The sequence below is a fragment of the Hypanus sabinus genome, chromosome 15 (assembly GCF_030144855.1).
Source record: "Hypanus sabinus isolate sHypSab1 chromosome 15, sHypSab1.hap1, whole genome shotgun sequence".
NCBI classification, from domain to species: Eukaryota; Metazoa; Chordata; class Chondrichthyes; order Myliobatiformes; family Dasyatidae; genus Hypanus; species Hypanus sabinus.
The window spans coordinates 46,430,917-46,444,692 of NC_082720.1; the positions used below are offsets into that span (position 1 = coordinate 46,430,917).

Here is a 13,776-nt window from a genome sequence, read left to right on the forward strand (position 1 = left end):
TCAGGAGCAGAACTAGGCCATTTGGCTCATCATCTGCTCCACCATTTCATCATGATCCATTTCCCCCTCAAAGCCCATTTCTTGCCTTCTCCAGTATTCCTTCTGGCCCTGACTAATCAATAGTATATCAGTCTTTCCCTTAACCATACCCAATGACTTGGCCTCCACAGCCATCTGTGGCAACAAATTCCACAGATTCACCACTCTCTGACTAAAGTAATTCCTTCCTATCTCCATTCTAAATAGATTCTGAGGCTGTATCCTCTGCTTTTAGACTCCCTCACCAGAGGAAACATTCTCTCCGTATCCACTCCATTGAGGCCTTTCAACGTACGACCGGTTTCAATGAGATCCCCCCCCCCCCCCATTTTTCTTAATTCCAGTGAGTACAGGCTGAGAGCCATCAAATGCTCCTCATAAGACAAGCCTTTAATCCTCCTTTGAACCCTCTCTAATGTCAGCACATCCTTTCCTAGATAACAGGCCCAAAACTGCTCACAATACTCAAGTGCCTTATAAATCCTTACATTATATCCTTGCTTCAGTATTCCATTCCTCTCAAAATGAATACTAACACCACCAACTCAACCTGCATGAGAATACTCATGTCCCCTTGCACCACAGATTTTTGAAATTTCTCTCCATTTAGAGAGTCGCCTTCACTTTTACTTCTACCAAAGCGTTTGACCTTATACTTCCTGACACTGTATTCCATCTGTAACTCTTTTGCCCATTCTCCTAATCTGACTTCTGTAAACTCACTGCCTCCTCAACACTACCTGCCCCTGCACCTATATTCACATCATCTGCAAATGTGGTCACAAAGCCATCAATTTTATCATCCAAATCATTGACATATAATGTAAAAGGAAGTGGTTCCTAAACAGACCCTGTGGAACACCACTAGTTATTGCCAGTCAGCCTGAACAGGTTCCCTTTGTTCCCACTCTTTGCCTCCTGTCAATCAGCCAATGCTCTATCCATGCCAGTGTCTTTTCTGTAATGCCATGGGCTCTTAACTTGTCAAGCAGCCTCATGTGTGGCAACTTGTCAAAGGCCTTCTGATAATCCAAGTCCACAACATCCACCAATTCCTTTTTGTCTATCCTGCTTGATATTTATTCAAAGAATTCCAACAGATCTGTCAGGCAAAATTTTCCTTTAAGGATACCCTGCTGACTTCGACCTATTTTATTGTGTACCTCCAAATATCCCAAAACCACATCCTTAACAATCGACTCTTAATACCTTTCCGATCACTGAGGTCAGACTAACAGGTCTATAATTTCCTTTCTTCTTCCTTTCTCCCTACTTCAAGAGTGGAGTTACATTTGCAATTTTCCAGTCCTCCAGAACCATGCCAGAATCTATTGGTTCTTGAAAAATCATTACTTATACTTCCCCCCCCCCCCCAATCTTTTCAGCCACTTCTTTCAGATCTCTGGGTTGTACACCATCTGGTCCAGGTGACTTATCTACCTTCAGACTTTTCAGTTTCCCAAGCACCTTTTCCCCAGCAATGGCAACTTCACCCATTTCTGCCCCCTGACACTCTCAAACGCTTTGCTAATGTCTTCTACAGTGAAGACTAATGCAAAATACCTATTCAGTCCATCCGCCATTTTCTCGTCCCCCATTACTACCCTTCCAGCATCATTTTCCAGCAGGCTGATATCTACTCTCACCTCTCTTTTACACTTTATAGATTAAAAGAAACTTTTGATGTCCACTTTAATATTATTGACTATCTTACCTTCATATTCCATCTTTTCCTCCTTTACGACTTTTTTAGTTGCCTTCTGTTGGGTTTAAAAAATTCCCGTTAATTTTTGCTCTATTAAGTGCCCTTTCTTTGCCTTTTATATTGGTTTTGACTTTTCTTCTCAGCCACAGTTGTGTCATCCCACCTTTAAAATATTACTACATCTTTGGGAAGTATTGATCCTGTGCCTTCCAAATTGCTCCCAGAGACTCCCGCCATTACTGCTCTGCCATCATCCCTGCTAGTGTTCCCTTCCAATCAATTTCAGCCGGCTCCTCTCTCATGTCTCTGTAATTGTCATTATTCCACTGTAGTACTGATACATCTGTCCTTAGCTTCTCCTTCGCGGATTGAAGGGCAAATGTTATTATATTATGATCACTGGGCCCAAAGGGTTCCTTTATCTTAAGCTTCCTAATCAATCCTAGTTCATTGCACAAAACCCAATCCAGAATAGCTGATCCTAGTGAACTCAACCATTAGCTACTCTAAATAGGCATTCTACAAATTCCCCTTTTTAGGATCCAGCACCAACTTGATTTTCCCAATCTTACTTGCATATTGAAATCCCCTCATGACTATCATAACATTGCTTTTTTGACATGCATTTTCTATCTCCCATAGACCAAATCTTTGCTACCATTTGTGATCTGTATACAACTCCCATTTGGGTCTTTACCCTTGCAGCTTCTTAGCTCTACCCACAATGGTTCTACATCTTGCAATCCAATGTCACTTTTTAATGATTTCATTTCATTTTTTTTTACCAACAGAGCCACCCCACCCCTCTGCCTACCTGCCTGTCCTTTCAATATAATGTGTATCTTTGGACATTATGCTCCCAACGATGATCTTATAGCCACGATTCAGTGACACCCACAATGTCATACATGGCAGTCTGTATGACTAAGAGATTGAGGTGACTACATTTTTAAAACCGAGTACAAAATACAAGACCAAAAGAAGGTATAGTTTTATGTAAATTTGAGAGGTAAGTGCAATGGTACCATGACAAATGAAAGCCAAAAGTTAAAAATCGAAGTGAATGACTACCATAAAGTAAGTATAGAGCAGATAATGGCAACTCAAGTCTGTAGGATGCAGTGATTTGTGGACTGATCTTGGTTAAACATGAGCTACTCCAGCTCAAAAGCATTGAGATAGAGCATGAGTTAAAATATTCTGATGCATCAAGGAAAGCAATGGAATTTAATATCCTGGTACATAAGTTACTAAAATCTAGGGCATAAAGGTAAAACAATCAAAAAAAAAACACAGATACTAGTCTTTTAAGAGATCCAAAAAGGTTAAGATTTTGTTGGAAGAGCCTTTACAAACTCCCATTTGAAGTTTGCACTTCAATCTTCTCACCAAAGCAATTGGAGTGTATTCTATCATACTCCAGATTTGTTTGTACATAGTAGAAAAACTGAATGAAATTTTGAGGTAAGTCACTTGGTACAGTATAGTCTTTGACCTATTCCTGTTTTACATAGCTGGTCCAAGTAAGTCCCTCATAATGAGGAAGCAGGGTCCCTTGGTTTCTAATAATTAATATTCATTCATCCCTGCATTCTTTTAAAATTAAAATATGGAATCCACCAGACCCAGGGTTTATAGTCTGCATTTGATTAGTTATTTAATATTTCTCCTCATAATTTTTTATGTACTTTGTATCATGTCTGAATTGCTTAACTCCCTGGTAAATACCAAAGTAATTATTTAATACTTACGTCATTTTATCAACTCTGCCCGATCCTGGCAGCCTCTGTATGGCTCTTTTTCTTTTGATCCTATGCACTACTTTTTTTTGTTGTTTATTTAATGCAATCTGGCCGTTGTGTGAGTGTGCCAGTGTAAAAGTCTGAAGTCTGAGGCTTTGGCTCAAAGGGCTTCAGCAAAGAGGCACAGGTGAGTAGCAGGTAAGAATAAATAAGTTATTTTAATAGAAGTTAATGAAAAAGATAGCAATTACAATTAAATAAAGTGGGGATGCAGGTCAAATGATCTGTTGTAGCTGTATGATGTGGAAAATGCTGGACGGACATTGTTGTGGTTCCTGGTGAGCACATCTGCAGCAACAGTTTGTTGCTCAAGGAACTCAGACTCAAAGTTGATGACCTGGAACCTGAGGTTGCAAGAGAATGGGAATCACTGTGCCAGTGGGGTGGTTGTAGAGATAAATGTTGTTAAGGCCAAATACAAAGTCAGGTAACAAAAATTTGAGCATGGTGGGGCTACCAGGAAGCAAAAGGAAGACTAATGTTCTAAGTTGTGTATATTTCAATGTAATAACTATAGTAGGAAAGGCAGATGAACTCAGGGCATGAATCAACACATGGAACTATGACATTGCAGCCATTAGCATCACTTGGTTGCAGGAAGGACAGGACTGGCAGTTCAATATTCCAGGGTTCTGTTGTTTTAGTTGTGATGGGGGGGGGGGGGTGGTTGCTGTTACTAGTCAGGGATAATGTCACAGCAGTGGTCAGTCAGGACAGATTAGAGAACTCAATTGGTGAGGGTTTGTGGGTGGAACTGAGGAATAAGAAAGGTATGACCATGTTAATGGGGTTACATTATAAACCACCCAACAGTCTATGGGATTTAGAGGAACAAATTTGTAGAGAGATTACAGACTGTTGCAAGAAACATAGGGTTGCGATAGTACATAGGTGAATTTAATATTCCATATTTTGACTGGGTCTCCCATACTGTCAAAGGACTGGATGTGATAGAGTTTGTGAAATATGTTCAGGAGAGTTTCCTTCATCAGAGTTTCCTTCCAAAGAGAAAATGCACAATGAGACAGGGCAGGTGACAGAAATTTGTGTAGGGGAACACTTTGCATCTTGTGATCATAATGCCATTAGTTTCAAGGTAATTATAGAAAAAGGATAGGCCTGGTCCTCGGGTTGAGATTCTAAGTTGGAGAAAGGATCTGGCAAGTGTGGATTGGGACAGGTTGTTTGCTGAAAAAGTTGTATATGGTAAGTGGGAGGCCTTCTGAAGAGAAATTTTAAGAGTACAAAGCTTGTATGTGCCTGTCAGAATAAAAGGTGAGGATAACAGGTTTACAGAACTTTAGTTTTCAAGAAATATTGAGGCCCTGGTAAGAAAAATAAGGTGCATAACAGGTGGGAACAAATGAGATACTTATGGAGTGAATGAAATGCAAGAGAACAAATTAAAATCAGGAGGGCTAAAAGAAGACATGAGGTTGCCCCAGCAGACAAGGTCAAGGATGATCCTAAGGAATTCTACAGATATGTTAAGAACAAAAGCATTTCAAGGGACAAAATTGGTGCTCTAGAACATCAGAATGGTAATCTACACATGGAGCCAAAAGAGATGAGGGAGATCTTAAATTGATTTTTTTTTTGCATCGTATTTATTCAGGAGATGGACTCAGAGTCTATATAAATGAAGCAAAACAGCAGCTAGGTCATGGGCATACAGATTACAGAGGAAGAGGTATTCACTGTCTTCAGACAAATCATGGTGGACAAATCCCTGGAGCCTGACAATGTGTAACCTCGCACTCTGTAGAAATTACAGGGGCCCTAGCAGAGATATTTAAATCACCCTTAACAACAGGAAAGGTGCCTGTGGATTGGAGGATAGCTAATTAGCTAATGTTGTTCTGTTGTTTAAGAAAGGCTGTAAGAATAAACCAGGAAATCATAGACCAGTCAGCCTGATATCATAAGAGCATAAGACACAGGAGCAGAAACAGGCCATTTGGGCTATCAAGTCTGCTCCATCAGTCAATCATCGTTGATCCTTTTCTCCCCACCTCAGCCCTTTTCCCTGCCTTCTCCCTGTAACCTTGGTGATGCCTTGTCCAACCAAGAACCAAGCTCTGCCTCAAATACACCCAACAACCTGGTCTCCATTGTTTTAAATGGACGCCCCTCTATCCTGAGGCTGTGCCCTCTCGTCCTAGACTCCGCCATCACAGGAAACATTCTTTCGATATCCACTCTGTCTAGACCTTTCAACATTAGAAAGATTTCAATGAGATCCCCCCCCTCCCCCAATCCTTCTAAATTACAGTGAATAGAGACCCAGAGCCATCAAATGTTCCTTGTATGATAACCCTTCCATTCCTGGAATCATCCTTGCAAACCTCCTCTGAACCTTCTCCAATGACAACACATCTTTTCTTAGATGAGAAGCCCAAAATGGTTCACTATACTGAAGTAAACCTCAGATGGGACCTTTTAAAGCCTCAGTGTGACATCCCTGCTCTTGAAATAAGTATCAGTAGGGGTAAGTTATTGGAAGGTATTCTAACGTACCGGATATGAGTATTTGGACTGACAGATTGATTATGGATAGTCAGCATGGCAGGTTGTGTCTGACCAATCTTACAGAATTTTTCAAGCATGTTACCCGGAAATTTGATGAAAGTAAGGCAGTGGGTATTGTGTACATGGAGTTCAGCAAGGTATTTGACAAGTTCCCACATGAGAGGTTGGTTAAGAAGGTTCAGTCACTTAGGTTTCAGATTGAGGTAGCAAATTGGATAAATATTAGCTCTATGGGAGTAACCAGAAAGTGGTAGAATTTAGTTGCCTCATTGACTGGAGGTCTGTGAATAGTGGAGTGCCCCAGGGATCAGTGCTGGGTCCATTGTTGTTTGTCATCTATATCAACAATCTGGATGATGATGTGCACCACTGGATCAGCAGATTTGTGGACGACATCAAGACCGAGGGTGTCGTGGACAATGGGGAAGACTTTCAAAAGCTTGTAGCAGGATCTGGACCAGATGGAAAAATAGGCTGAAAATAGCAGATGGAATTTAATGCAGTCAAGCCCTTTGTGAAAACCAGCCAGGGTAGGTCTTATACCATGAGCAATAGGGCACTGAGGAGTGTGGTACAACAATGGGACTACAGATCAATAATGCATTGAAAGTGGTGTCTCAGGTATATAGTGCCATTAAGAAAGCCTTTGGCACATCGGTCTACATTGATCAAAGTACAGAGTATAAGAGTTGGAATGTTATATTGAAGTTGTATAAGATATAAGTGAGGACTAATTTGGAGTATTGTGTGCAATTTTTGTCACCTACCTACAGGAAAGATATAAATAATGTTGCAAGAGTACAAAGAAAATTTACCAGTATGTTGCTGGGTCTGGAGAACCTGAGGTGTAAGGAAAGATTGCATAGGTTAGAACTTTATCCCTAAAACATAGAAGATTCAGGGGAGATTTCATAAAGGTATACATAATTATGAGGGGTATAGATAGGGTAAATGAGGTTAGGTGAGACTAAAACTAGAGGTCATGGGTTAAGGGTGCAGGGTGAATGTTTAAGAGGAGCATGAAGGGGAACTTCATCTCTCAGAGGGTAGTGAGAGTATGAAATGAACTACCAGCACAAGTGGTGGATGCAATTTTGATATTAATGTTTAAGACAAATTTGGATAGATACATGGATAAGATGGGTATGAAGGGCCATTGTCTGGATGCAGGTCAATGGGACCAGACAGTTTAAATGGTTTGGCATGGACAAGATGGGCTGAATGGCCTGATTTCTGTGCTGGAGATTTCTATTGCTCTATGACTGTGATGTTACATGGGCATTTCTTCAGGAGGCAGTCACACCCATTAGATTAACTACTACGTATTTGGTCTGTGGCTAGGGACAAAAGGATGTGACTGTGAGTGAGGCAAGTAGAGGGATCCAAGAGATGTTGCTGGAGGAGCCCCAGCCCTTGAGCTTGCCCAATAAGTCTGAGATTGTTGCTCCCTGTGAGGATGAGAGTGGGAGCTGTAGAAAGGGCAAGCAACTGAACCATGGTCCCGTGGTTCAAGGGGGAGGAAAGAGAAGTGTTGTGGTAATTGGAGATAATAAATATGAAGGGAATAGACATAACTTTCTGTCACAAGGATCAAGGCTGTGTCATCTGTCTGTTGCCTGGCTTCAGGACATGTCATCTGACTTGCAGAGGAATTTTGAGTGGGAGGAGAAAGATCTAGTTGTCATGGTCCAGGTAGGTACAAACGACATAGGTACAAAGATCAATGAAACAGGTTCTTTTGAGGTAAAATGAGCAATTAGGGTCTTAATTAAAACACTGAATCAAAAAGATGATCATCTGTGGATTGTTAACTAAGCCACTTGAAAATTGGCACAGGGTTAATAAGATCAGAGCTAAATGCATGGCTCAGAGATTGATGTGGGAGAAGTGGGTTTCAATTTGTGGGATTGTGGAAGCAAGGAGAGGTTTCAGTGAGACCTGAAGCATGCTCGGACCAGGGTCCTGGTGATCTCATAATTGAGGCTGTGTGTAGGGTTTTAAACTAAATAGCAGCTTGGAAAAGTATGGATAAAGTAAAAGGGAAGGAGAATGCAGGACAGATAAATAAAATCTCCAGAATACAGAAAAAGACAAAGTTTCAAAAAGGGTAAGATTATAACTTTAGGCAGCATATAGACAAAATTGAAAAGAAGGGTGGTGAATTCAGGACTGAAGGGGTTATATTTGAATGTACACAGGTAGATTATCTTTTAGCACAGAAAAAATTGGTAGGTATGATGTTGAAAGAATATCACAACTGTGACCTAAACACCCAAGGATACACATCCTACTGAAAGGATAAGCAGGTGAACAGCTGGGGTAGTAGTGATTCTGTTAGTAAAAAAAAATTAAATCAAATTAAATTAAATCAAGGATGTAAGGAAATTAGAAGCCTGTTAGCCTGACTTCAGAGGTTGGCAAGATGTTAGAGTCCATTATTAAGGGCGAGCTTTTGCAGAACATGGAGGCACGCAACAAAATAGCTCAAAGCCAGCATGATTTCTTTAAGGGGAAATCTTTCCTGATGAATTTATTGAAATTCTTTGAGGAGGTAACAGACTGTTTAGTCAAAGGAGGGTCAGTGGATGTTGTTTACTTAGATTTTCAGAAGGCCTTTGGCAAGATGTCACACATCAAGGATAAAATTTATTTGCATTTAGCCTTTATGTGCATTAGGATTTTGGCTGCTGAGGCCACTAAACAAGATAAGAGCCCATGGTATGACCAGAAAGATAGTGGCATGGACGGAAGATTGGCTGACTAGTAGAATGCAAAGAATGGGAATAAAAGGGACTTCTTCTGGTTGGCTGCCAGTGACAAGTGGTGTTGGGTCTGCTACATTTCACATAATACATTAAAGATCTGGTTGCTGGAATTGATATTCCAGCTAGCAAATATATTAGAATTTAAAAACAAGGATGTAATATGTTGAATTTATAATACACTGGTCAGAAAGCATTTGAGGTATTGTGAGCTGTTTTAGGCCCCATATCTAAGAAACAATATGCAGGTATTTGAGAGGGTCCAGAAGAGGTTTACAAGAATGATCCTGGGAATGAAAGGTTAATGTATGAGGGGCATTTGACAGCTCTGGTGCCTGTATTCACTGGAGTTTAGAAGAATGAGGGGTTTTTCAATGAAACCTACCAAGTTTTGGAAGGCCTAGATAGAATGCACATGGAGTGGGTGTTTCCAATAGTGGGAGAAAGTAGAACCAGAGGGCACAGACTCAGAATAGAGGGACATGTATTTAGATCAGAATTGATAAGGACTTTCTTTAGCCAGAAGGGTGGTGAATCTGTGGAATTCATTGCCATGGTCAGCTAAATCATTGGATGTATTTAAAGCAAAGGTTGATGGGTTCTTGATGAGTAAGGGTATTGAAGGTTAGTGAGACGAGGCAGGAGAATAGGGTTGAGAGAGAAATGCTCAAATGGTGGAGTAGACTTGATGGGCTGAATGGCTAATCAAGTCTGTTTCTATGTCACATGGTCTTATTTATGGGTGGTGGATATCACTGACAGTTGAAAATGTTTGATGAACACACCCACAATCCTTGTGGCATTTATTGTACTGTACATCCTTAAAATGAAAGGACAGTTAAAAGACAACACGTGGGCATATCTGGAATTTCATATCAATGAAAACGAAGTAAATTTCCTTCTCAATGACTGTTAGTGAACTAGATTGCACTTTGTTATTACAGCCCAATAGTTTTATGCTTCCCATTACTCACCTAGTCTTCTTTAAATTCTAGATTTTACATCCAGGAGGGTTTCTTAAATCAATATGTAGTAGCTCCAACAGGAGGGGCCGTACTGGAAACAGTGTTGGGTAATGAGCCTGAGCAGGTGAGTGACCTTTCAAAGGGTGAGCAGTTGGAGAACAATAGTCATAACTCCTTAAGTTTGAAGATAGCTATAAATAAGGAAGTACCTTGCCGGAGAGTATTAAATTGAAGCATGGCAAATTATGAGACCATTAGGCAGGAACTAAGAGGAGTTGTTTTTGGGCAAGTCCACCAACTGATATGCAGGGGGTATTTAAATAACTGCTGAGAGTACAGGATGGGTATGTTCCATCCAGAAGAAAGGACAAGGAAGGCAAGGTAGGAGAACCTTGGATGTTAAGGGAAGTGAGGAATTTAGTCAAGAAGAAAAAGGACAAAATATATAAAGCATTGGGGATTATAAAGAAGCTAGGAAAGAACTCAAGAAGGAAATCAGAAAAGCCAGGAAGGACCATGAAAAGTCCTATGTAATTAGGATGAAAGAGTATCCCAAGGTATTATAAGAGAGAGGGTAGGACTAGGGAGAGGGTAGCACCACTTGAGGATAAAGAGGAGAGCTTTTGCTTAAATGTAGGTGAAGTCCTAAATGACGGTTTTACATGAGTATTTACCAAGGAGAAGGATGTGCAGGATAGAGTGATCAATGCCAAGTGTATTAATAATTAATATACTAGGGCATTTTGAGGTAAAGGAGACAATAATGTTGGGTCTTCTAAAGAGCATTAAGGTAGATAAGCTCCCAGGATCTGATGGGATATACTCCAGGTTATTGAGAGAGGGAAGAGATGGGATTGCTGGGTCCTTGACCAATATCTTGTCCTCTCTAGCTGCAGCTAAAGTCCCAGAGGACTAGCAAGTAGCTAATGTTGTTCCATTATTCAAGAAAGGAACCAGGGATAATCCTGAAAACTATAAATCAGTGTGTCTCACATCAGTGGTAGGAAAGTTGATGGAGAGAATGCTTATAGATAGGATTTATGAGCATTTGGAAAACCATGGCATAATTAGGGAAAGCCAGCATGGCTTTGTGCAGGGCAAATCATGTCTTACAAACGATTGAGTTTTTTGACAAGGTGACGAGTGTGATTGATGAAAGAAGTGCTGTGGATGTTATCTATATTGAAGATTAAGATGCATGGGATCAGATCCAGTGATGAATTGGCTGTTTAGATTTAGAGCTGGTTTGCCCATAAAAGACAAATAGTCATAATCAGTAGGACTTAGTTGAGCTGGAGGTCTGTGATTAGGGGTGTTCTTCAGGGATCTGTACTGGGACTTCTGCTGTTTGTTATGGACCTGGATGAAATTGTAGATGAATTTGCAGATGACACAAAGATTAGTGTTGTTACAGATAGCATATAAGATTGGCAACAAATACGATGGGATATAGATCAGTTCAGTTGTGGGTGGAACAATGCCAGATGGCGTTTACTCTGGCCAAGTGTGAAGTGCTGCCCCTTGGCAGGTCAAATGTATAGAGGCAGTACACTGATGAGGGCAAGGTCCCTAACAATTCTGAGGAGCAGAGAGATCTTGTGGTCCACGTTCATACTGTTGAATCCTTAAAGTGGCTACACAGATTGACAGGGTGTTTAAACAGGCATATGGCATCCTTGCCTTTTTTAGTCAAGGTATTGAGTTCAAAACTCAGGAAGTTATGTTGCAGCTTTATAAAGCTGATTTGACTGCATCAGGAGTATTGAATATAGATCTGGTCGCCCCATTATAGGAAGGATGTTGAGGCGTTGAAGAGGGTGTAGAAGAGGTTTACCCAGATTAGGGAGCATGTGCTATAATGAGAGGTTGGGCAGACTTGGGTTATTTTCTCTGGAATGCAAGAGTCTGAGAGGAGATTATGACAGTATCCTTTTCCTAAAGTTGAAATATCTAATATCAGAGGATATTAATTAAGGTAAAGTCAAAGAAGATGTGAAGGGCAAGTTTTTGACACCACAGGTGGGTGCTTGGAAAGTGCTGCCTGTGGTGGGGGTGGAGGGAAATTTAGGGATTTTTAAAAGACCGCATCTAAATTTTAATCTCAATTCCGAGCAACTTCCTCAGATCTCTGCACCCACCACATACTTCCAGTAGTGTGTTAATTTGAACTTCACAGTGCAGTGGCTGTGGCCTTCGTGTAAAACTTTGTTTTACATAGTTCTAAAATACCCTTTAACTTGCATTCTGAGGCTTGTTGGCAAAAGTCAAGTACTTTATATGACTTATCTATCTGGTATATTAGGGATGAACAGCCATACACTCCAAGTTTCCTTTGTGCTTCAAAGAATCCCACTAGTTAGGATGCAAACAACACACAGTTCCTTGTCTTAATCAAGTGCACTACTCCACACTTCTTCCGACAGAACTACCTTCTTAAAGTGGAGGTCATCATGTTATAGTGTGCTTTATTAGCACCATAATTGAGGTAATGTCTGGAACAGAATTTAAGATAGAAAACAATTACTCTTTTGTGATTTTTAAACGAAGAAGAATGAGATTACAAAATTTAGATTACAGCACATCCACCAGGGCCACAAGCCATCCCAAGAGTGTTGTTTTTCTATCTTTTTATGAACATTAGGACCTTTGAGGCCCAGCCAGGAGACTATTTAGGAATATATGCGCTGCGTCTGATGACGTGCCCTGTGCGGAGTAAGCTATATGCTGAACCCATTGATTTCTCAGTTTAGTTCGGCTCAGTTTGTGAACTGGTATTCTAGCAGCCGAAATCTGAGTGTCAGCAAAATCACTGTTACTGATCGATGCGATGTCAATGGAGAAACGAGTTCCTTTCGCCTCTGGTTCCCTCGCGCACTGCTCAGTTTTTGGTTTTCTTTGGACTGCTTCTTGCAATTTCTCGTAGCGGAGCTCCTAACGCAAAATAAAGATGCTCAACTACAGAGAACTGAAGTTCTATAAAACGCAGGAGTAGTTACACGTGCCACGTGACCCACAGACGCCTATTTGGAGTGTCAAGTACGTGCAAGTTTGTTTCCTGTACTTCAATACCACCTTGACAACGGCCTGGTTCACCGTTTATTCGCGTTTTTGCCCTACTCTCCAAAACATTTTGGGGTTTCATGTACCAGAGTTTACGTTTTACCCTGTTTATTTCTACCTTTTCTATCAGGACATGTTGCCTAATAATTGATTAACACTCTGACCTGACATGACTCCGTTTACAATCGAATCTATACCATACGACAAATGATTGAATCGTGGCCCAAGGTCTCTAAATGAAGAATCGGGAACGATCTGAAAATAATTTGCCAATGGAGATTACACCTTGTCCATTTGCAACCCGGACGTCCCTTTCGTTACAACGATATTATGATGCGCCAAAATTAATGCTAGACCTGACTAGGATTTTAAAAGGATCTGAAACCCACTCTTGTCCATCGATGTTACTCGCGTGCATCTCGGGAACTCTGGCAATGCACGTAAGTTTAATGCAGACTGTGATTTATCGAAATGCGCAGTTTTCTACGTAGCTTACGTTTGTGTTGTAGGTAAATCACTTCTAACATGGCCTTGGTTTTCTTTTCAATCACTGTTGCCGCTGCCATTAACCTTCTTTAACCCGATGCCGGGAAATGGATGATTACAGAAGTTTCAGACCCGTAAAATAAGAACAACTATGGATGAAATTGGTGTTGACAATCTATCTATCCCGCGATTTCTGCTCATTTTGTATCAGGATCCCGTACTACAACATGCTGAGCTGCAATCTCAGGCTGCTCGTCATTTTTGAGCCAATATTTGTCCATTTTGTATGTCTTTTCCGTAGTAGACTCCATCTTGTGGATATTTTTTGTTTTTCACTCAGTGCAATTGTAGTAACGAGCGATCACATTCCGACTCCGACAGAAGTGAGGGCCCCCGCGACCAGGACTGCGGGGTAGCAGCGCCTCCGA

General features: G+C 40.8%; 1 protein-coding gene across 1 annotated transcript in view; it reads left to right on the forward strand.

The window, feature by feature from the left end:
* The first annotated feature begins 12,370 nt into the window (after positions 1-12,370).
* Positions 12,371-13,776, forward strand: part of LOC132405466 (uncharacterized) — an 87,372-nt gene continuing 85,966 nt past the window's right edge. Inside the window, exon 1 of the mRNA XM_059990297.1 lies at positions 12,371-13,302. Within this exon, the coding sequence (XP_059846280.1) occupies positions 13,099-13,302 (204 nt within the window). The 5' untranslated portion in view covers positions 12,371-13,098. The remainder of the gene's footprint in view (positions 13,303-13,776) is intronic.